Source organism: Nannospalax galili, unplaced genomic scaffold, assembly GCF_000622305.1.
Source record: "Nannospalax galili isolate Female #2095 unplaced genomic scaffold, S.galili_v1.0 scaffold1349, whole genome shotgun sequence".
NCBI classification, from domain to species: Eukaryota; Metazoa; Chordata; class Mammalia; order Rodentia; family Spalacidae; genus Nannospalax; species Nannospalax galili.
Window position 1 is genome coordinate 676,783 of NW_008359755.1, and position 10,791 is coordinate 687,573.

A 10,791-nucleotide genomic window follows, 5' to 3' on the forward strand; every position below is an offset into this window, starting at 1 on the left:
GAATGCATCTAAAATTGGTGGAAGTGACTTTTTCAAGGTTTTCTCTAAGGATTAATCATTTTCTAAGAATTTTACCTCTTCCCCCTTTCCTGTTAGAACATCACCAGAGCACCTTGTTCAGTATCCTGCGCTGGGCTTACAGGTGTGTGCCAACATTCCTGGCCCAGCCTGGGCTCTCTTACCTGGGTAGCTTTCTGGCTCCTTTTCCTTCTCTAAGCCCTCACTGAGGGCACTCTCTAAACCGCATTCTCCGACCATCTATGTCCTTCCTTCTTTTGCTTTTTGTCTTTTGCAGTTGCCTCTGCAGGATTTCCAGGTCAGAGCTGCAGTCCTAACCCCTCATTCTCAATCATGTCCCCACAATACTGGAAGCAGAATCATGATTAGGAGGGCTGCTTGTCCTTGTAGCTCCTCCTCTGACTCCTCCTCCATTTGTCAAGGCTCTCAGCCTGTGTCTGAGCACAGCACAGCTCCTGCACCCTGAAGTCTCTGCTGGGCTGGGCTGAGCCTTCCACATCCAGTCCCTACTTCTCAGTGCCTGCCACACAGAGTTGTCATCATTTGAGTCCTTTTTCTTCACCAGTGAGAACAGGAGCTCCATCTCCTTGGCTGGTTCCTAGGACCATACGAGTCCATAAGTGGGCATGTCATTGCTGTCTTTTTCTTTCTTTTTTTGGTCTTTTTGAGATAGGGCCTCCTGTAGCCCCAGCTGGCCTAGAACTCACTATGTAGACCAGGCTGGCCTTGAACTCACAGAGATCCACCTGCCTCTGCCTCCTGAGTGCTGGGAGTCAGGCATGCGCCACCACCCCCAGCTTGTCATTGCCATCTTATATCCTCAACATTCCCAAACTGTCTCCCCTAACCCTGAGACCTCCTGTTTGCCACTTTACAGATTCAATCTTTGAGGTGCCTTCCTTCATTGGCTTCCTTTTGTTCTGTATATTCTGATGATATTTCCACCACAACTTCCCACAAATTAGCATTCATTCCCCACGCTAGTCTTGGTCCTCAGTTTAGACTAGATATTGTCCCAACTGCTGCCTTACTTCATGGCCTGGCAGCTACCTAATTGAAGCCCTGCACAAAGCCTCCAGATTCATGGCTTCTATCTTCCCACCTTGGCCTACGGCCACACTGTGAGATGCAGGCCTGCTGCTAGCTTCGTTCCTTCTCGCCCTTCCTTCCTGACCTCCTGCTCTTCTCTGCATCCAACTCAGACCTCAACCATACCACTCCCTACCTACCCTTTCCCTCTGGGCCCTCCGCCTTTGATAAGTGTTCTCCCAACTGAATCCTCTGCTAAGGCTTCACTTGTGCTCCCCTATTCAAATGTGAAAAGTCCCGTTCCTTAGTACCTCAGGGTGTGACTTCAAGTAAGGCTGTTGCAGATGCAGTTATGATGAGGTCATACTGGAAGAGGGTGGGTCTAATCCAATGAGAATGTATCCTTTAAAACGGGGAAGAGACTGGGCGTGGTGGCGCACACGTTTAATACCAGCCCTTGGGAGGCAGAGGCAGGCAGATCTCTGTGAATTCAAGGCCAGCCTGGTCTACATAGTGAGTTCCAGGACAGCTGGGGCTACAGGGAGACCCTGTCTCAAAAAGACCAAAAAAAAAAAAAAAAAAGGGGGGGGGGAGGGGAGAATTTGGACACAAAAACACAAACACAGGGAAAATACCATGGGAGGAGATGGGAGAGAACGTGGCCATTGACGAGCTGTGGGGACAGGCCCTTTCCTCCAGTCCACACAAGAAGCAACCAACCAATGTCTTGATTTTGCATTCAGAGCCTCCACAACTTGGAGACAACACGTTTCTGTTGTTTAATCACACACTCTGGTCCACATGCCTCCCATACTGCTTTCTCCACTTTCAATTCCCTGGTCTTTTATATGCTGTTAACCAGTGCTACCATAGCATGCTCCTGTTGCCTTAGAGCTGCATTCCACTTGTGTTGTGAGTACATTTCAGATTGCCTAACAAGAGTCTGCTCCCTGTAGGATAGGCTTTTTCTTTGTGCTTCTTTTTCATCTCTGAAAGTGCAGGTTGAGTTAAATTGAATTTACCCCAGAGGGCCATTCCTTGGTCAATATGTTACAGTTTTATAAACCCACTGAGGTTAAACAAGAGAGGGCCAAGGAGTACCAGGACGGAGATTGACCAGTACACCGTGGGGCTCCCGTTGACCTTTAAGTCACAGGCCATTAGACTTTGATGGAACATTAGGGTGAGTTCACACTTCTTGTGAGTCTGTGTCTGTGTGTGTGTCTGCTGTATATGTGTGCACATGTTCATGTGTGTGCATGTGTGTAGGAACACAAGTTTGTATGTGTACATGCACACAGAAACCACAGGTCAGTATCAGGTGTCTTCAGTCATGTCCCTCATTGTTCTTAGACTGGGAGCTTGCTGATTCAGGTAGACTGGCAAGTGCCAGACATCTTTTTGTCTCTGCCTTCCTGTTGCTGGGACCTGCCACTGTATCTGGTATTCTCTTCCTTTTCTCTTCTTTCTTTGTTAAATACTCATGCTAGATAGGAGTCCAAGCTCAGGTCCTCATGCCTGGCAGCAGGCACCTTACCAACCAAGTCATCTTCCTAGCCCCTAGTCCACTCTCCTTATATAGAAGATGTGGAGGTTTCAGGCTGATAAGAGTGGTTACATCACAGAACTAGCATTTGGCTTAGGTCTCCCGATTCCTAGACTAGTACTGTGTACAAGGGTGGGTGGTGCTGTAAGATTCAGATAGCCCCGCCCCCTCACCTCTTGGACCTCACAAGCAAGCCCACTGAGAAAAGGGAACCGAGTTGATAAGCACCCTGGTCTTTGAAGTCAAGAGAAGCAGAATTTTCTCCACTATTTGGCCAACACAGCAGGCTTCCTCTTTGATCTCTAAAGGGAGCAGGTTTTAACAGTCCTGCTCTACCACCCCAAGCCTCCCCCTGTAAAAGACCCCAGCTCACAACCCCGGGGCAGACATTTTCCCTGCCCAGAAGGGAATCTGTCTCATGTGTTCCTTTGCTAATAAACTCTATTCTGCTGGAGTTTGATCTGTGTCCTGGTGCTTTCTCCCTATCAACCAGACTCATCCATCACCTACTTCATCTATCAGGTGCCTGCCAGAGGGTGGAGGAGGTGCTGCTGAAAGGGAGATTGGAGGCCACCTGTGCAAGCTGATAGGGCAGGTCAACATAATACAGGCTAGAGATTTACAAAAGCTCTAGCATCATTAATGGGAAGGTAGAGATAATTAGAGCAAGGTTAGGGAGCTGAGCTTTGCAGGACAAAGGTCTGAAGAAAGTCAATGGATGGTCAGTCTACGTGCAGAGGGCAGTAGTCATACAGGTCTCTGCCTCAGCTCAAGCAGATGTCTATCAGCAGTCAGGACTAAGTGTGGCCTTTGGGGAAACAGCTGTGTCCCTGGTGTGAACATGGATTTATGTGCTATTATGTGCTACTATTAGTTGATACACTGAAATGGTTCCTAGGTAGCGCAAACGGGAAGCCAAGAACCCCAACTGAAAGCCCAGGCTTTCCAGAACAAAATAGGAAGATATGTATACATCAGAGTTCACTATCTTACTGAAAGAAGGTTCTAGGTCCAAAATACTTGAGTGTATTGAAGTCAGTGACCCTGAAACATGGTAACCATGTGTCTATGGCCCTTTAAAATTATGTTTAGAGGGGTGTAATTGGCCTGAGAAAACACGATACTATGTTACGTGGAAAGTACAGACTTAGGAAGAAAAAGTGCAGACAACTAAATGAAACAGTATGCTCTCAAGTGTTTGTTGAGTTCACTGGTGATTTTTTTTTTGTTTTTGGTCTTTTTGAGACAGGGTCTCTCTGTAACCCCAGCTGTCCTGGAACTCACTATGTAGACCAGGCTGGCCTTGAACTCACAGAGATCCTCCTGCCTCTGCCTCCCAAGTGCTGGGATTAAAGGTGTGCGCCACCACGCCCGGCTCATTGGTGATTTTTAAACCTGTCCTATTTTCTGTAGTATGTATTCTAAATTCTGTGGTGAGTGTGGATTATTTATAGGGTGTAAAGGTGATTGTGTCTTTATATTAAAAGTACTATTTCTGTGTTTACAAGGTTATCAAAGCTTCCAGGCCTGGTCTTATTGTCAAGGCTTGGCCTTGACTCTGCTTTCTTGGAATTATCTCCCCAGTCAAGAGGAAACCCCATCCCACATCTGCCAATGCCTTTGCTTACATTCAGAGTATTTCTGGAGTTGATCAAATTCTTCCGAAGTGAGAGAGACCCATCGTTCTTCACTCATCTTTCAGCTGAGTGTGAGTGCCTTGAGGCCAGAGATGGAGTTTTGTTCACCAGGGAGAAGCCCAGGCCCAGCCCAGAGCCTGGCTCATTACAGGCATGCCATGGATCAGGCCTTTGGGAGACTTCTCTGGGACATAAGTGTCAGTGTCAGTTGTGGGCACCTCTGTGCAGCTGAGAAAAGACCTCTGCTATTCCTCGGGCAACATTCTCCTGTTGTAGTCCACACCAGTCCCGAAATCCTGACAATGCCTGTGTGGAAGCAGAAAAGCCACTGTAAATGAGAATGTCAGCAAAAAAGAATCCACAGATGTTCTCTGTTGGAGGGGGGAAGCAGTTCAGTGGTCCTCCAGGGCTGATCTATCTTCAGGGAGATCTGGGGAGGGCACAGAGGCAACATTATTTGGCTGGGTGTTGGGTGGCAAGCCAGCCAGTGTGATGGGGTGGCCACATTCTAAGCACTGGGGAAGTTGAACTATCTTGCATGAGGCAGATGATGTACATGCCTTGGCCTGTTAGATGCCTCGTGAAAGGTGAACTATATTCTCCTTGGTTCATTTCTAAATCCCACCACTACCATTTCTTTGCTCTACTGGGCTGCTTTGGAAATTCAGATAATCCCAAGGCCCGCTGCATCGAGGGCTAGAGTCGTTCTGTTTCCTTCTCAGAGCTGTAAAAAACGGGGTGGGAGAGGACCTGCCTGCTTCAGGGCACAAGACCCTGGGCAAATGAGGGAGTGGACCGGCGTACTTAGTGCCTTTGCCTTTGGTCCTTTCCTAGCACAGTGTATTCTATTAAATTAGTGTGTGAGTGATGAAATAAAAGTAATGGGGCTAGACCGGAATTAAAAACATGAACTAGGACAGAATGGAATAAAGTTGAAAATACAAGTGCCTCTGCTACAGTGGGTTTTGTTCCATGAGACTTTCCTTTTACTTATAACACATGTGTGTACACTGACCATAACAAGAAAGTGCACTTCTTATTCTGGGTTGAGGATAAAAACAGATTAGTAAACCTTCGACATAGTAGGAGGCATAAAGAAAGAAAGAAAAAAACACAGGCTCCGATGTTAGTAAAGAACGAGCCCAGTGTTCATACCACAGGATCTGCCCTGGGGACTGTCTTAGTTCGAATCTCTATTATTGTGATAAAACACTGACCAAAACCAACTTGCGGAAGAAATGGTTTATTTGGCTTACAACTCACAGTCGCTTATCAAGGGAAGCCAAGGCAGGAACTCAGGGCAGGACCTGGAGCACGGACCGTGGAGGTATGCTGCTTACTGACTTGCTTCTCTCTCTGGCCTGTGCTCAGCTTGCTTTATTATACAACACAGACATACCTGCTTGGGAGTGGCACTGCCGCGGTGAGCTGGGCCCTCCCACACCACTCAACAATCAAGAAAAAGCCCCACAGACATGGCCACAGGCCAGTCCAATGGAGGAAATTTCTCAATTGAGGCTCCCTCAACCCAGGTCTGTCAAGTTGACAACTACAGCTGTCTAGCACAGGGACCAACTTTAAGGCAGGTCTTGGGGGACTGGAGCACGTGGGTACACAGGAAGGAGGTCCCAGTAGGGAGCCATCTGTAGAGTTCTCTGGAGTGTACAGATAATGCTGGTGCAAGCCTGCGCTGGAAGGCTAAACTACAGCCGAGGGACTGAGATTTTAGCTCCATAAGGAAGAGGTGATGTGAAGACTGTGCCAGGGAGTGAGATGCCGGCTGGCATCTCTGGAGGCAGCCAAGTGGAACTCTTTCTCCTATAAAAAGACCAGTGTCCTTGTTCTACTGGAAGACTGGGTTTTGTTTTACAGCAGCTGCTCTTCTTAGAGTTACCAGTTCCAAATCCCACAGGTATTTACTTTTCAGTCCTTTTTGACTTTGTTCTCTCTCTGTACAGTCTTTGTCTTGGCAGAAAACCTTCACTACTTATCTCTCTGAGAGTTCCTTACTTGACTCCTTCAGCTACTTCTGCCATCTTCAAATACTGGTGTTTTTCATTCAGCCTCCCTTCCCCGAGGGACTTCATCCCTTCACGGTCTGTGACTCTCCAACATGGAGTCCTCGCTCTGATCCAATTCTGAGTATTCTGATCTTAAAATCCTGCACTTAGATATGACTATCTATTGAGACTCTATTATAGGTCCCAAAGCATCTTAAACCAGCATCTTAAACTAGTGTTCCCAACTTGCTCTTCTGCACTCCAATCACACCCCAGAAGAGCGATCAGTACCCAATCAATACAGAGACCAAGCGTGAGATTTAGCCTAAGCTCCCTGTTACTCTCCCGATGGTGGCTGACTCTTGAAAGCTCTGTCCTCACCACTACACCAGTCCTTTCCTGAGTATCATCTCCAGCCTGGTCTTTGACAATAGCCTCCCACGGGTCTCCCTATCTTGGCTTTTGCTCTCCTTCCTCCTATCTGCTCTGTAAATTGTCAACCAGATCACATCCTCTGCTAACAGAATTCTTCAGTGCTTATATAGCAGTCCTCTTTTCATGACCTCATTATGATCTAGTCCCTGATGATCAAGATCAACGCAGTCCAAAAGCAAGAAATGTCTTTTAGACACATTTTCCATCATGCTAGGGAATTCAACACTTACCACTGTTGTTTCTAATGCTTAACAGACATTCATTTTACAGTGTATCGTGTGTTTTACATATACCATCTAACCTAGTTCTCATAACAACATGCACATTAAGAACAGTCATATTCATTTGACAATGTTTTGGTCAACAATTGTTGAACATACAATGGTAGGCTCATAAGATTACAGTGGACCTAGAGTGTTCCTTTGGCCTAGTAGTTGTCTAGAGATGTGTAGTGTAACTCATTCCTCATGTGTTTGTAGTAATGTGGTGTAAACACATCTGCACTGCTAGTCACATGACAATATAACTCCTACAATTGTGTACAGTACATAACAGTTGGTAGAGAAAACGAATGACTATGTTACTGGTTTATGTATTTACTATACTGTATTTTTAATCATGAATTAGAGTGCTTTACTTGTGAAAAGAGTTTACTTAAAAGCAGTAAGTCATAGTATTTCAGTAGCAGCATCCTGAATCCTGTGTTTTGAAGGTCTTTTGTTTTCATCAAGAGGCCGCACTGAGCGACTGACCTATACCATCTAGTTTGTGTACATGTCTATAAATGAGGAAATCATCTAAGGTCCCTCTATTAAGTGACACATCGTGCGTTGCTAAGCATGAAGCTAAGCATTTAGTAAACATGGCCAAAAAAAAAAAAAAAGGGAATCACTAACGCTTTTGTTTAAAAATGCCTCTAACGGGGCTGAAGAGTTGGCCCAATGGTTAAGAGCACATATTGCCCTTCCAGGCGACCTGAGTTTGATCCCTAGCATCCACATCATGCAGCTCACAGTAGCCTGTAACTCCAACAGTTTATCCCCGAATAGGACATTATGTCAAACTTCTGCCTCCTAAGGTTCAGGGATCATTGCTGAAGAGGGGGCAGGAAGACTGTAATAAGAGCCTGAAGAGGTGGATGGCCACAAGGAAACAGTTTTCCAGACAGCTGGTCAGTTACTCCTATGAACTCACAGCAACTGTGACAGCATACACAAGACCCTCATAAGCTCAAGCCACACAAAATCCCAGCAGAGATGTGGGCAGGTGGGTAAGAAACTCCACCTTACCTGAGAAACTATTGGCAACTGATGGCTACTGTGGGAGGGGAGAGCCGACCTAATTTAAGGGTCAGTCTTGGTAGGCTGACAAGGCTCCAGTGCATGGATTCATACCAAAGAGCATTTGGAGACACATATTTGACTCTATAGGACTTACATAATAATGTAATGTAATATACTATAACATTGTACATAAAATTGAACAGAGGATAGGAAGGGGGTGTAGACAGTGGAGGGGATCTAAATATAGTCAAAATATATTGCATGAAATAAAAAAAATTTAAAAACATAACCTAGAACTGATAAAATTACAGAATAAAAAATCAATATAAAAATGTAATGACTTTCATCTGAAATTAGAAATTTAAAATATAACACTACTTGGCATAAATACCTATGATGGAAATATATGTGTATCATTAATGAAATCCAGACAGTGTGTGTCAATAGACTATGAAAGCCTTGTGAAAAATAAAGCAAAGCAAATGCAACTACTAAAGTTCAAATGTGGGAATTCTTAATATTGTCTGTAAATCCATTTTTCTCTAAATGATTTGCAATTTAATGCTCTCTAAATGTGCCAGTCTGTTAATCACAGTTAAAATCAAGTAAGCTATCTAATAGTTATAATTAAAAAAAAAGAGGAGGGACTGGAGAGCTGGCTCAGTGGCTAAGAGCACTGACTGCTCTTGCAGAGGATCTGGGTTCAGTTCTTAATACCCACATGGTGGCCAACAAGTGTCCATAACTCCAGTTCCAGGAGATCTGATACCCTCTTCTGGCCTTTGAGAATATTGTATGACATGGGTGCACTTACAGAGATGTAGGCAAAACATTCATATACACAAAATAAAAATGCATAAAATAATAATAAAAAAGAATACCTCTATGAGCCAGATGTGATAGTACCTGTCTGCGATCCCAGGAACCAGGAGGCTAAGGCTGGAAGATTGTGAATGTGAGGCCAGTCTTAGCCAAAAGTAGCAAGGCCTGGTCTCAACAAAACAAAAAACAAGCCAAAGCTAAACCAAACCAAAACCAAAACCAAACCAAAACAAAACAATGCCTCTCTGGCTTAATTCTTCAGCACACTTCAGAAGCATTCTCAGAGGACTCAGAGAGCACAGGCAGTTAGAACAATGCTAAATCGAAAACCAGAAACCAGGGACTCTGGCTTTGGGCTTTTCTCTCTTTAGATATTTGACTAGGCAAATTTCTCCTTTCTTGAATTTTGTTTTTTCTAAGGATAGTAGTGAAGAAACTTACTTAGTGTTAGAATTGGGTCAATATATGCACCCCCCATGCCAGTACAATGCTTGTCATAGAGCAAACATTCAATAAAAATTACTGTTCTTCAAAATGTGATATATATGAAAGTAGAGGGGAGGGGGATACTGGGAGTGGAAAGGCTTAAATGGGGAGGGGTGGGGGAAAGGAGAGGGTGATGGGGAGGGTTAACCAAAACTAAGGCTGTTGGGCTGGTGAGACGGCCATACCTACCTGCTGGGCAAGATGTACCACTGGTGCAATAGTGGCACAAATATTATGGGGCTAACCGGCTTTCCTGATGGTATTTGAGACATGTTCCATAAGAGGGAATTCAGGCCTGGTACTGTAAACCTGGTCAAAAGCAAACGGCTAGAGAGATCATAACCTTTAGTGAGGAATCTACTTCTACTGTCTTGCTAAATGGGTATATTGCCAAACTGCCTTCTACATATTTATGTTCGTATGCTTAGATTAGTGCTTCTCTTAGCCTTGGTCAGAGAACCTTCTTTTTGCAGTGACAGTGGTTCATGCAGAAACAAAGCTCTGGCTAGGGGCATGGCTCAGCAATAGAGTACTTGCCTGGCATATGCAAAGCCCTGGGTTCAATCCTCAGTACTGAAAATGCTGACAATAAGTGACTGGTGAACACTCAGTTCTAAACATGACATCTATATCACCCCTACAAAGGCTGAGTGAACATAGAGGAAGAGGGTGTGAAAAGGATGTAATAGCTGGAGGATGGGAGGTGTGCTCTGAAATACTGTCTTCTGGACGTGGCATGGCTAGTGCGCTAATGAATTCACAACAGCTGTGGCTACTTGCACAAGATTGAGCCTGTCAACATGGATGGAGGAGCCTAGTTTCTGCTGTGTTGCATTCTCTGGCAAGTTACCCATGCTCCAGTAAATAACCTCCTACTCACGCTCATGCAAACAACTGTAGTTAAACTCAGCGGGTTATTGAAAAAAAAAAAAAAAGACATTGAAGTAAAAGGGGACTTGTTGGGATGAAGTGCTCAAGAGAAAGTGGGAAGAGATATGAGAGGGTAGTAGGGGTGGATATAATCAAAATGCACTGTACACCTGTATGGCTTGCATCACATGTCAAAGAATAAATAAAAATATAAAAATTATGATTATCGCCTTATTGCAGACATAGCACTTAGCAACACAGACTATGAGTCAGCTGAGCAGTTGAGAGGAAGGTCTCTAGTGTTCCACTGGTTTCTAAACTTGATCTTATTTGCTTCAGATTATTGTAATCTTTTTGCTGCAGAGGTCAGAAGAGGGCTTCAGATTCCCCTGGACCTGGAGCCAAGAACTGTTCTCAGCCGCCATGTGGGTGCTGGGAATCGAACCCGGGTCCTCTGCAAGAGGAGTCAGTGCTCTTAACCGATGAGCCATCTCTCCAGCCCCAGGTTATTGTAATCTTATAACTACTCACCAAACTTTTATCCTCTAGCTTTAGTACCCACTGATGATTTTTGCCTAGAGAGTTAGTATGATAGTGATTTTCTAATTCTATCATTCCTTTTATATAATTATATATTATATTAATATATTAAATACTACTATGTA

The 10,791-nt window shown here is 44.6% G+C and overlaps 1 protein-coding gene across 7 annotated transcripts in view; it reads right to left on the bottom strand.

Annotated features, from left to right (window-relative positions):
- Dgkg (diacylglycerol kinase gamma) overlaps positions 1-10,791 on the bottom strand; it is a 216,667-nt gene that overhangs the window by 169,238 nt on the left and 36,638 nt on the right. For 6 of the 7 annotated variants that reach the window (XM_008823627.1, XM_008823625.1, XM_008823626.2 and 3 more), the window contains exon 2: positions 4,222-4,536. The exons of the other annotated variant lie outside the window; for it this stretch is intronic. In XM_008823627.1, the coding sequence (XP_008821849.1) occupies positions 4,222-4,288 (67 nt within the window). In that variant the 5' untranslated portion in view covers positions 4,289-4,536. The remainder of the gene's footprint in view (positions 1-4,221; positions 4,537-10,791) is intronic. 7 annotated transcript variants of the gene reach the window in all.